At 44.0% G+C, this 13,077-nt stretch overlaps 1 protein-coding gene across 2 annotated transcripts in view; it reads right to left on the bottom strand.

Annotated features, from left to right (window-relative positions):
• Nucleotides 1–13,077, bottom strand: part of ERN2 (endoplasmic reticulum to nucleus signaling 2) — a 174,725-nt gene that overhangs the window by 52,637 nt on the left and 109,011 nt on the right. For both annotated transcript variants that reach the window (XM_078664795.1, XM_078664796.1), the window contains 3 exons: nt 7,508–7,784; nt 3,252–3,342; nt 1,463–1,652 (listed from right to left, as the gene is read on the bottom strand). In XM_078664795.1, coding sequence (XP_078520921.1) covers nt 1,463–1,652; nt 3,252–3,342; nt 7,508–7,784 — 558 coding nt within the window. The remainder of the gene's footprint in view (nt 1–1,462; nt 1,653–3,251; nt 3,343–7,507; nt 7,785–13,077) is intronic.

Below are 13,077 nucleotides of genomic sequence, written 5' to 3'. Positions count from 1 at the left end.
TATGACTTGCCCTCTATGACTGACGTCGGTCCTCTCTAACTCCGCCTACATGCGGAAGTAAGTTTCAACGCCCGCCCAGTCCTTGTTACCTATGACTTGCCCTATGTAACTGACGTCACTTGGACACACCTTCCCCCTTCCCCGCCCATACGCGGAAGTAAATCTTCTTGCCTCGCTGCTCCCGGCTCACAGCGCCGTGATCTACTTCTGAGACAGCACGCCGATTCTTCCAGGTATGTGCCCCTTTCCTTCGAACTACCCACAGGGTCCCATGACCCAGCCTGACGTTATCGTATCAGACACACGGGCTGATGGTAATCACTGCCTAGTTCTTTCTCAACAGACGTGCTGACATACCGGCTGATCGTAGACGGCCGTGTAAAGCATTGCTTCAGTCAGGTACGTCCCACCCTTATTTTGAATCTTCCTATCCCACGATCTGCAAACTAACATGGAGTTTCATAAACTCCAGACCAATCACACATATACCATGTGGGTATTATGGTTGCAGAAAGACGGCCGAAATTCAAGCTTCTGAATTCCTTAAAGCAGTTCCTACAGAATCGGCTTTACTAACCTTCCCCCTCTCACTCCCCTTTCTCCCAGTGCCCTTAGGCGGATCTTGGGTCGCCTTATCTTGGGGAACCAGAATACTTCATAGGCTACCCCTCACGACGTATGGGATACTACAAACAAAGTACGAGCTCTCCCTACGCACGGAATTAATCCAAGGTAAACAGACCAGAACCCTTGACCCCAAATTTCCGTGATCTGCCCCGATCCTTTCCTGACTCTCTTTTCCTTCTTTGCAGCACACCCTAACTCAGACAAACCAGTCCTGATGACGATCCAAACTAACATGGATCGAAACGCCGTCGACCCAACAGCGTATTAACAGGCGTACTCCTCTTCTGTGGCTCAACAACCAATTGAAAAACTTTGTGTATTGTGATATCACGTTGTCACTTACTTTGGAGCCAATCACTGTAAATTATTTGCACTTCGTCACAGTGCGCCTTCCTTGCTGTTCACTTTTTTCACTTGCGTCGCTATTTTCACCACAATCACTCTCAAGCACCAAGTGTTCTATGGTTGTCTTCAATTTATTTATGCAGTGCTGCTTCTAACTGTATTTTCTACGACCATAACTTATGTGACAATATAAGGATGACTAACTATCTTTTTCCAAATTAATGTGGTTTCTCCTTCTTTCTTTGCGAGTAATGCTGTATGCATGCACAATTAACTGCCTATACATCCTTACCGATCAGGACATTGTTTCTTAATGCACCTTACTTACCCAGTCCTGAACTGGTCTATGGGTTACACTCCTGTAAAATTTACAAGGCAGCAAGCCATGCGGTACCAGCCTGACTGCATGCAAGCTTAGGATAATTCTCCTCTTTACACACTGCTGTACCTCTACCCACTCTCCATCTGCCCCCATGTGACAGCCCCTCACCTCTTGCAACGTGGCAGCACAGAGCTCAGTGGCTATGTACTGAAACTGCTTGTCCCGCTCCATACAAAAATAGCGGATCACGTTGGGGTGCTCGTCGGACTCCCGCAGTAGCTGCACCTCGCGGTCCACAAAGTTAAAGCATTCTGGTAGTATCCGCTTCACCGCCACCTGTCTACTGTCAAAGGAGCCCCTAGGGAGAGAGGGAGATCGCTGAGCATGGCAATGAGGGAGAAGAGGGTTTCCATCCATCCTGGCAGGCAACACACTAATTCGCAAGATAAACCTCAGTGGGCTTACACACTGGTCCTGGCACAGACAAAACGATCATGGTGGTTGACAAAGTAAGACTGATCTCAGACTTGCTCAATAACAATGATCTGAGAGCCCTCCCAGGGGCTGGCACTCTAAAAAGGAACTGTGAGTGCCACCCGGATGTGGCACAGTAATATGAACCTGAGATTATTACAAGCAGGTGTCAAAGTAACACTCATCTGAGAGTGTTACATGGTTCTGGCAAAATAACCGGGAATTCAGAGGTCTGTAGCAGTTCCAGGATAACTTTTTGTAGACAGCTCTGTCAGGCAAAGGTGATGGAACCTCGTTAACAACTGGAATAGTTCTCACATTTGTGTAAGGCATTACTAATCACTATTCTACAGCAATAGGAAAAATATATCTCTATACCAAAGCATTCTGAGATGCACATCTATACTTAAGCTACAAAAGGGAGATGTCTATATAGTAAGGTTGAATGAAAGACATTACTATAATAGGGCCATATGGGAAAGCTTCTGTATTCTAGAGCTGTGTCCCATGCATCTCTGTACTAAAGCTATAGGAGAAATATCATTACACTGCTTCTGTGTGAAAAACATCTTTATACTAGTGCTGTGTGTGTGGGGTGGTGGAGTGAGCTAAAGAATGATGATGGATTAAACCCAGATCAGTTCACTGGGGGTGAGTGTTTGATTTGCTCAAGCACTCCGTCCATCATCCCCCTTGGTATCGCTTTGTTCGCCCTGAGTTGGCATGGTATGCCCAGACGTGGGTCCCTTACTCAATCTACCACTGGATTCAAGATAGCCTGGCTGATGAGGATTATGAATCCGAAACCGGTCCCAGGATGCTTGTTTCCGGTCCAGGGAAGACATGGCCTGGCAGTTCGAGCTGGACTGTTCCCATGAGGCGCAGGGTCAGACTGATTTGCATATGGCCATGTCGGAACTGGGGTGGTGGAGTGAGCTAAAGAATGATGATGGATTATACCCAGATCAGTTGACTGGGGGTGAGTGTTTGATTTGCTCAAATGCTCCGTCCATCATCCCCTTTGGTATCACCATGTGTTAATCATGCTATGCTGGAACTTTGTGAAAGTCCCCTCTTTAATCACCACTAAGTGAGATTCAGCTCTGTTACTCGAGTTATAAAAGTGATCCCACCGCTGAGGCCTTGTAAGCTTTGAAGGAGGTTCGGCTCCTTGACCAGCTCTATATAGGGAGAAGGTTCCATCACAGACCTAAGGCGAGCACCAGCTCTATCACCAGAGCTATTTGAGAGTTTGCTCATCACCACATCTACATGATGCTCTGTTCTGTCAAAGGACCTGCGTGGGTATGCTCGGTTCCATCACAGGAGCAATGTAAACAACAATATTGTAGGTGGAACAATATGGTTGTTGTCTCCAGTACTAAAGTCATTTGGGGGTAATCTATATCACTGGAGTAACATCAGTGTTGGTTCTATCACTGAAAAGCACAATACTTGCCTCTTTCCCTTGTCACTCTCTTACCTGAACACAAAAGTACCTCCAGCTCCGTGACCCAGCACCTCTTTGGGGTTAAATGAGATCTTCCCCACGTAAATCATCTCATCGGTGTCATCTGTAAGAAGACGCTCGTGAGAAGTAGCAATATGTGAAGCAAATTTCCAATGTGCCACAATTGCACCACACAAACACACCCCACACCCCCACACCCCCACCCCCCCCCACACACACACACACACACACACACACACTGCCATACAAAGAGAAGACTTTCAGCCAAATGACATATTAGACTATCCTCTAAATGATAACAGCTTATCAAATGGCCCTGATTTAGACTTATAGTCGAGAAATTAAGAAAAGCTGACATCATATGGACTGTCCATTCCAAAAAAGATCATAGCATTCCAAACTGTAATAATGAAGACCCAACTGGAACGAAATGTGGCACATTTCACGACCTGGGACACAAAGACGCAGAAAAGTAAACAGCTGAAACATTGGTAGTAGCCAGGACTGGAGTGTGAAACTAGACATGCTCCTCATTAGATAAAATTTGTTGGGCCACCTTCGAGCTTTTGGAAACAACAATGGTGCCCCAATGGCAGTGTCAATGCCAGTACAGCACAACACATGACTTCTTCCAGAAAGGGGCAGTTGGTTAGTATCAGCTTGAAAGTAAAGTACCCAGAGGTGAGAGATTTTTCCACAGGGAGCCAAAGAAACAGGTAGATGAGGAGTGTGCCGGAGTGCAAGATGACCTAGAACATATAGAACTATCCTATAGTTCTAAGTGATTGGTACTATAGGTTTTCTAGGAAAAAAACTCAGTAAGAAATTTTAAAGATTTATCCATTTGTACGATGGCTGACTTATCAGTTAGAGGAGAGGTGACATCCTCTATTGTTTCATATTAATCAGCACATTTCACTTACATTAAGCATGCAATCTAAAAGAAAGCAAAAAGTGTCATCACTTTTCATGAATATCAACTTCATAAGTAAACAAAATTAACTATAGTATAAGAGTAGCAAGCGCAACATTGCACAAAATGAATGGATACCACTATTGAATGGATGTTTCGACCTTTCACTTCCAGTAGCCAAACTTCCGATCTTGCTCGGAAGGGCTCCTAACAGCATCTCTCATGTGCGAGTCAGAGTCGTGAGTGTGATTGCCGAATGACTCGTCCCACCGTACCAGCGAGCGAGTACAAAGTGAATATTGCCTCGCGCTCCGAGCGACTAGTACCCGCCAGCGAAGCCCTCCGGACGACTACAACATGACCGACTCGTGCAGCGCAATGGGCCCGATTTCCGACTAACCAAGTACTAAGCGCGCGTCGAGCAGCTGGATCGACTCGGAACCTCTGACTCGAAAAAGCTCTGGGAAGCGGACTTCGGGGGGCTTTAGCGGGCCCCCTCCACCTGTAGCCCTACGAATCGGTCACAGGGGGGTCCCAAGGGTCCTCCCTACACATGCATGTACGGTGCGGGGGGCCCCGACACGTCCCCACGACAAGGATTGCCCTTTTCAGTGACGTCCTTTTTTCACAATGGAAGCCTATGTACGCAACGTTCAACAGGCTCCCATTGACTTCAATGGGGCTCCGAGCGACCAGAGTCTGTCAGCACATACTTGCATCGTACTCGGGCGCTCGGAGCCAAGGAGCACGAGTCGATTGGAAAGCTCTATGGGACCGAGTCGGCAGTAGGGTTTTCCGAGCGAGCTCGGAATCGGAAGCGGGCCCTAAGTGTTTAACAAAGGGTGCGGAGTTTGATTTTCTAAGAAATGTAGGAGACTGAGATGGTTCTCATTTTATTCCTCTGAGCATAAGCATTATTTTCTTAGTCCTGGATAGATGTGTTGAGTCACTCTATCTAGGAATTGAACCTATCAGCTTAGTTTTTCTGTAGACATATGCACTCAGCCTATGGGAACCTACACATAGCCACTGAACTGGCAGACAAAGAGTTGTACAAACAATGAAGGACATACTAATAACCAGATACACCATCATTTGCGTAATAACTTGTGTTGCATCGTGCTCCCATGCAAACACAAATGCAACCCTCTTATTACAAACGGGTCAAAACTGGCTCCTACACTTTTACATTCTTACCTGGAGTTACTGTGGGATCTTCGGAGGCCATGAGGACTCAAATGTGGCAGTACGTCACTACCTCTGAAATATACCTTAATGTATAATTCACATATGGTGTCACATTTGCTGAAGGGGATATCTTACATGTGTGGATTGTGAGATAAATTTATATAGCGCAAAACTGTCACTCTACGGGTATCCTGGCGCTGCGACTTACCAAGTTGTCACTGAGCAGAACAAATAACCTATTCACTGGTTTAGGGGTGCTCATTTTACTCATCCCTAGGGAAGAGCCAAGTCTTTAAGCTTTTCCTAAATGGAAGCAAAGATTTAATTTGTCTGATGTTCAAGGGAAGATCATTTCAGAGTTGTGAGGCTGCTACACTGAACGCTCTGCCACCTATCCTGGTTTTCTTGAATCTAGTTACCAGATTTGCGCTGGAAGAACGGAGATTTCTCCCAGGAGTGTACCAGGTGAATTTCTCCTGCATGGACATTGGACCCAAACCATGTACTGCTCTAAACACAATACAGAGGGATTTGAATTGGATTCTCTCATTGATGGGTAACCAATGAAGGTCCTTTAAAGCTAAGGTCGTTGAGGACCTGCGCTGCCTATTTAACGCCAGATTGGCTGCTAAGGACTGGATCCTCTGCAGCTTCAGTAGCACTGATTGTGGTGCTCCCAGGTACAAAGAATTACAGTAGTCCAGTCTGCTTGGAATGGATGATGATCCATTTCCTGAGGTGTACTGATTCTCAGAACGACAGTCTGTTCACTTGACCAAAAGTGCAACTTGCCTGTCCAGTTGTGAAGGCAGAAGCAGACACTGGATTGAGTGGACTACACTTCTGATCCAGTCTGCTAAAGCCTTGGTCCTCTGCATGGATCCGTATTTAACCATGAAATCATGCACCAACCATAGGGTTAAGACAGCAAATGACAATCCTCTGTTTTGCACTGAATAAAGGTCCCTTTTCAACCTCTGAACATTTGCCTCTTCTCATGAGGTATTCACTATTTCCGGAACAGGCTGTGGATATGCTATTCTTGCAGGTAAGCCGAAATCTTACTCTTACGAAGGTAGTCCTTCACACATCAGCCATGCTTTTCGTGGGAGCTTGGAAAATTGATTATATCATACCAGTGCTGACATATTTGATTGATTGTTCTGGTCTAGATTAAGCTTTCCTATTTGGCGTGCAAGTCTATTCACATGTGGTCTTGAATCTAGTTGGCATCCATGCCACAAGATCTCAACTTTGTTTTGAAGTACACATTTGGGAGAACTTCCAGGCTTGTGTGATCTTTTTCTGAAATCATCAGCCGCTATTTTTCACTTTTTGTTCAAACACATATTGCCAAACTACTTTTTGACCGGCAGCCATTAAAAATGTAGATGTTCAATCAATTATTTGCTTTGCTCCTTGGACTTAATTGCGTATTTATTCTGCTCTTCACTTCTATACAGTAGATGATTATCTTTGTATGTACTTTTTCATTTTAATATTTATTATTGTGGTTTTTAGAGCAGCTGCAAACTGTGTGTTCAGTTCATGCTATAGAACAGTTATACATAAAAAAAATGCAACCAATCGTGAGCCCCTTCTTGTAAAACACAAACTTACCACCCAGTTCTCATGCAAATTGGTGTAAACGTTATACAGTGCAAACATACATGTGCTTCCTCACTCCCATGCACATGAACAAGTATGTCATCACTCCAATGCGGAAAACAAAAACATGCTGGATGGGTTACTTGATTTAATCTCAGTCACTAGCAATTATTCTCGGTCGCACTCCAGTTCTTCATTTTTTTAGCCCACTATGCCAACTCAGACAGGAACCAGCCATGTGCAAATTAGTCTTGGTCTTGCTCCAATAGGAACAGCCCAGACCAAACAGCGAAGCCAAGTCTTCTCTGAGCCGAAACGCATCAGAGCTGGAGGTTTACATGTGCTTGTCTGGTGGACCTGGCCTTGCGGTTTGAGTTGGACCGTTTGTCTTGGAGAAAGACCTAGACTGATTTGTACATGACAGGTCTTCGACTGGAGTGAGTGAAAAACGATGGAATGATGCCCGAGCGATCGTCAGTGGCTAATATTAATTCAAGCATTCCTTCCATCACCTTGTTGCTTGTTCAATTATAGTACTCCAATGTGTGCACATATGTACCTCCGGAAGCTCCAGGGTCCACTTCTGGTTGGAGGGACCCATACCCGTCATTTGAGTCTTTATCTCTCTGTAGCATCAGTCGGTCGTGGCTCCCTCTGTCTTGGGAAGGCTTCTTGATTGATGTCTGCGTGGCCCCATCTGCAGAAATGAGTGATTGGGGGTTCGAGCTGCTACCTGGCAGACGAGTTGGCGACGGTGGAACTTGCTGCTGGAGGAGCAGCAGCTTCTCCTCCAGTTGCTGCTCCAGGTGCTGCAGCTGTTGGTGCGTCTGCATTTTCTGTCACAAAGACATAGGAATTAACACAGCCTCCTACTAGTTCTATGGAACTATTTGTACCTGAATCTCATTAGAGTATTCCGATTCATAATTAGTAGATTGATTGGGTCTGGCCAATGAAAATAGATTCAAGGAATAAGTCAAATATATGGTGTACATTAAGCGATTCTCCTTTGCCATGTGGAGGAAGGCGAGGATTTAAACTCAGTCAATAAGGAACCATGTCTAGCATCAGTGATGAGCTGATTTGACTCAAACAAAAACAGGAATAAAACTAAAGATGATCTAAACTCAGAAAGGAAAACCTTGAAAAGGTTTATTACATTCTATGCAAACTAGTACAAAAACAGCAAGAGGAACATCTGCAAGACCAACGCCTCCTACATCAAATCCCTGTTAACAATAACATGTGGATGCTGTCAAAAGTGTGCTAAGAAACTCTAGAAAAGGGGTCTCCAACTTTTTCAGTAATAAGATCTACTGATGTTCAATGAAAATAAACCAAAGCTACAAAGATTAGTGTTGTAATAGTGACAGCACCAGTCAAGATTATATCAGAAGACACCATATGCGAGACTGTTAGCAGTGGTCATCTCAGTGCATCAGTCATGGCTGCCAGCACTAAGGTAAATAAAAAAGGCTTTGCTAATTTGAAATGCCTCTACAAAAGTAATATATAACGCCACAGATGCAATGCCCCCGGAGCCAAGGTGATAATATAAGAAGTACACCTCCCCAACGCTACTTTATTTATCCCTCAAACATCAGCTTTAAATATATTTTGGAAATTAAACAGTTTTTTTTCTTCAAAGAACAGCCTACGAGTTCTAATAATAAACAAATGTATGTCTTGAATACATACTCTCAATTTTGGCATATATATTCATTCAATGAAGGAAAAGCTTCTAACTAGGTAGGCCGGGCGGCAAACAGAAGAGCTACTAACAGGTAGCTTGACAGGTACTCTATAGTAGCTCACAGGCTACCTGTGGGAGACACCTACACCAAAAAGCCACTCTGAAAACCCAATTGCCTTTGCAACATTGCTGCATCCAATAGAAGAATGCCTGAAGTCTGCCAAATTTTATGTCGGGACCAGAGGCCAGGATTATGCCTTCTCTTTTCACTTTTTTTGTAACAGCAGTCAATAATAAAGAACACCACCAAGAACATTTACCATGAACTTCTGGAAATCTGTACTCCAGAAACACTAACCAATCACAATCCATCAAGCCCTATTTGATCCTCCGTAGCATTATCTTCTGCCTTTTTCTTCACTGCTTCGGCAGATAAGTACTCCTTCCCCATATCAGGCTAAGTTTTCCCCCCTCATGCTGTGTTAGTGTATGGTAGAACTACATTTATGCCATGCTTTCTTATACTTAACACAGTAATGCGCATGTCAGTCTGAAACCGACGACGCGCGACCCACCTGACCATGTCAGTTTCAAGGGCACAGTTTACCGGTTGCAGGGCGGCCCCAGCGGCCTCGCCCTACGCGTCAGGTGCAGAGCAGTCCTCCGACCACCAGAGTGAGAGTGATTCGAAAACTTGCTGGATTGAATCTCCAGCAACAAAAGCCAAATGTTTTTTACAATCTGTACAAATGTTTCCTCATTAATGAATCAATTGTAAGTTTTTTTTGGGCATATTAAAGGGGTCTACGCGTTTCGAACTACCATTCTTGCGTAGTTCTCATCAGGACCAATCTGGAATGAAAAAACAAGATCTATTGTGGGGGGGAAAATAGATTGGTACTCCACTGCCCACACCCACAACTCAAGTGTCCTCACCTACCTTGCGCTCGGCATCACAAGCTGGAAGGGTAGTACTCCCAATCTAAGAAATACATCAGGAAAAGCCAAAGTCAGAGATGCATTCACAGAATCAAGCATACTGGCAGGCAACCTTACATTCATACCCCTGACTTACTTGGGGATTCCCAGTGCGCTCGCGGACTTGCCTGGCTCGCCTGTCTGTGATGAAGACAAAAACATAGGCCGGTTGGTTGCAGCCCTGCGTGTTGTTTATCAGGAAAACAGAGTAATGCATGCGCCGTTTACCTAGTTCAGGCGGGTCAGGCGCGTTGTAGGCAGAAACGATTCTATCGCCTTTGTTTTTTCAATTTTGTCACGGGGTCGTTCTGTGTGGACAAAACGTAGGCGGCGCGTTTATAAATAAATAAATCCGGTTTTGCATTAGTAGCGGCGGTGGTCGCAAGCTCACTCCATTCTTCCTACTTACTGCATAGTTCGTGGCTCAATCACGTCTGTGTCTGCTGGCGTCCGGACGCTACACTGGATTGCAGGCACTTCCTGCTTGCCCTAGGATTGTGGGTAATGTAGTCCCAGGTCTTCCGGTTTCAACCGGGACAGAACTTTATTGCCCAGGAGCTCCGTTTTACCGTGAACACTTCCCGGTACACTTTCCTTTGAGGATAATGTGGATTGCTGGCCATTGATGCCAATGAGAGTCGACTAATTTTATTTGATTGCGCATGCCACAGGGTTATAATCCCGGGTCTCACGGATAGCCATGTATTGAAATTTTGTAGTTCAAACATTGCACTTCATGAAAATCCTTACTGGTCTCCGTTGCATTGTGCAGAGTGTGATATTGTGGCCAATATTAATAACGTGATGCAGCTGAAATGTGGTGTGGGGTAATTTCCATTCTGTTAAGGTTGCACCTGGTCTCCGGTGGTTGCAGGTTGGCCGTGCTTATAGTTTGAAAATTTCAGACAGCTCGTTTAGTCCAGAAAACACAGTATTAAATTTCAAAATAAGCATGGCCTCTCTTTTTATTAGTTTGGCATCCAAATCTCCTCCTCTGGTATCATTCTCCACTTTGGAAATGACTGTCCAGGTTAATTCATTTTCATGATGCTTCTTTTCTTTCCAGTGGTTAACCAAAGGGGCATTTGCAACATTGTTCTTGATTCTGGATTTGTGCTGTTGGATCCTTACGCGAACCTCTTGGTTAGTTTTTCCAATGTATAAGAGGTCGCATGGGCACAAAATGCCATACACAACATACCTCGTTTTACAATTGGAGAATGTCTCGTGTTTCCAATTAATTGTACTGTGGGTAAATACTTTGCCTTCTTTCGTTGACTCGCAACATGAACAATTGCCACACTTATGGTGGCCTTGAATGGGAGGCAGGCGTAGCATATTTCTCAAGTCGGGATTTTTTGTCGTTGGTAGTGCTGCTCTTACCAGATGGTTGGAGATGCTGTGATTTTTCCTGAATGCAAACAAGGGTTCCTTATGCAACATTTGGTCTAGGTCTTTGACCAGATGCCAATTCTGTTTTACTACTTTCTTTAATCTGTTTGAGTTGGGGCAGAAAGTTGATACGAATACCATCCTGTCCGTGTTCTTTTTGGGTCTCCTTTCTAGTAAACATTCTCTTGGTGTCCACCAAGCTCTCTTGCAGGATTTCTTGAGGAGTTTCTTTGGATAACCTCGTAGTTTTAAATTGTTGGTCAAGACCTCCGCATGCCTTTGATATTCTTGCTTTTCCGTGCAGTTACGGCGAATGCGGAGATACTGCCCGTAAGGCAAATTTTCTTTAAGGCTACGTGGGTGGTTGCTCCCGAAGTGTAATGCTTTATTGCGATCTGTGGGCTTTTTATATAGCGTTGTTACTAGGCCGCCCATGGAGGGATATACTTCCACATCCAAAAATGGCATCTTGTCACATGAGTAGTCCAAACTGAAATGAATCGCTGGCACTCTGTTGTTGAGCCATTGATGGAAGTTTTTTAAATTCTCTTCCGACCCAGTCCATACAAAGAACACATCATCAATAAAGCGATGCCAATTGGTTATCCATTGGGAGAACGGATTGTTTGTGTAAACAAATGTTTCCTCGTACTTTGCCATAAACAGAATTGCTAATTCTGGAGCAAAGGGGCATCCCATCGCCACCCCTCCTGTTTGAAAGAAAAATTGCCCATTGAAGTTGAAATCGTTTTTTCTGAGCGCAAAATCTGCAAGTTTTTTAATGAACGATGTCGGCACTTTATGTGGTCGTTCGCGTTCCTCTAAGTATACCTCAAGGACGTTGAGACCTTCTTCCTGCGGTATTCTGGTATACAGGGACGTTATGTCCATGGTTACCATTAAATCACTATTTCTGTCAAACTGGATGGTGGTGAGTTTGTTCAAAAAATCCGTGGTATCTTGTAGGTAAGATTTAACCTGGTGTACAAATGGTTTTAAAAAGAAGTCCACAAATTTGGAAATTGGTTCTAATAGGGATCCGCATCCTGAAACTATTGGGCGGCCAGGGGGTGCCGAAGCATCCTTGTGTATTTTCGGTAATACATATAAAATGGGTGTTCTTGGATGTTTTGTTCTCAAGAATTCCAGTTCTTTCTTACCTAGGAAACCCTGTGCGGCACTTTCATCCAAAAACGCAAATAATTCGTTTTTAAGGTCAGATGTAGGGTCTTTCGGAATTTTCCGATAACATGTTATGTCCTCCAATTGTCTGGTCACCTCTTTAATGTATAATTCTTTATCCCAAAGGACTATAGATCCACCTTTGTCTGCCTGTTTAATAATGACAGAAGTGTCTGCTTTCAAATTTGTGAGGGCGATACGTTCGGCTTTTGTGATGTTATATTTGATCCATTCTTTGTTGTTTTCCATTTGGGTTATAGCTGATAACATAGTGCGTTCAAATGTTATCAATTCTTTTGGGACTTTGTTGGTTGGAGGGCAAAAGGTGGATTTCTGCCGTAAGCCAGTTGCTTCCATTGTCGTTTGATATGTATTTTCAGCGAAAAATAATTTCAACCTTAATTTCCTGCAAAATTCAATGGTCTCAGTTTTTAATTTGATGAAGTCTGTATGTTTGGAAGGAACAAATGTCAGTCCTTTACTTAAGATGGATTCTTCATCCTTTGTTAGAATTTTACCAGATAAATTAAATATGGGGGACGGCATTAATTTTTGTAATTTTGCCGCCTCGTTGACATTTCCCATGGTTGAGAGGTGTTCCTTGTCTTCCCTCGTTGTTTGGTTTGGCCTCTGCCTAAAAAAGATGAACCCTGATGTTGTTGCTGGAATCCCTGGTGTTGTTGTTGGTGGCCACCTCTTCTGTTATAATTGTTTTGATGGGTGGAATTGTCCCCTTCGCTTGAGCTACCTGATGACGATGTGTCCGAGAAGGTTATAAATTTGTTGTAGGATCTACCTTGGTATTGTGTCAAATGTCTCTTTGAATCAGGTCTGGAATAAAAATCGGCTTGAAGAAAAGGATAGACTTTTTCTAAATTGAAATT

The sequence above is a fragment of the Lissotriton helveticus genome, chromosome 10, assembly GCF_964261635.1.
Source record: "Lissotriton helveticus chromosome 10, aLisHel1.1, whole genome shotgun sequence".
Lineage (NCBI taxonomy): Eukaryota > Metazoa > Chordata > Amphibia > Caudata > Salamandridae > Lissotriton > Lissotriton helveticus.
Note: the sequence above shows the minus strand (reverse complement) of the source record. Positions and strands in the feature narration are given on the sequence as shown.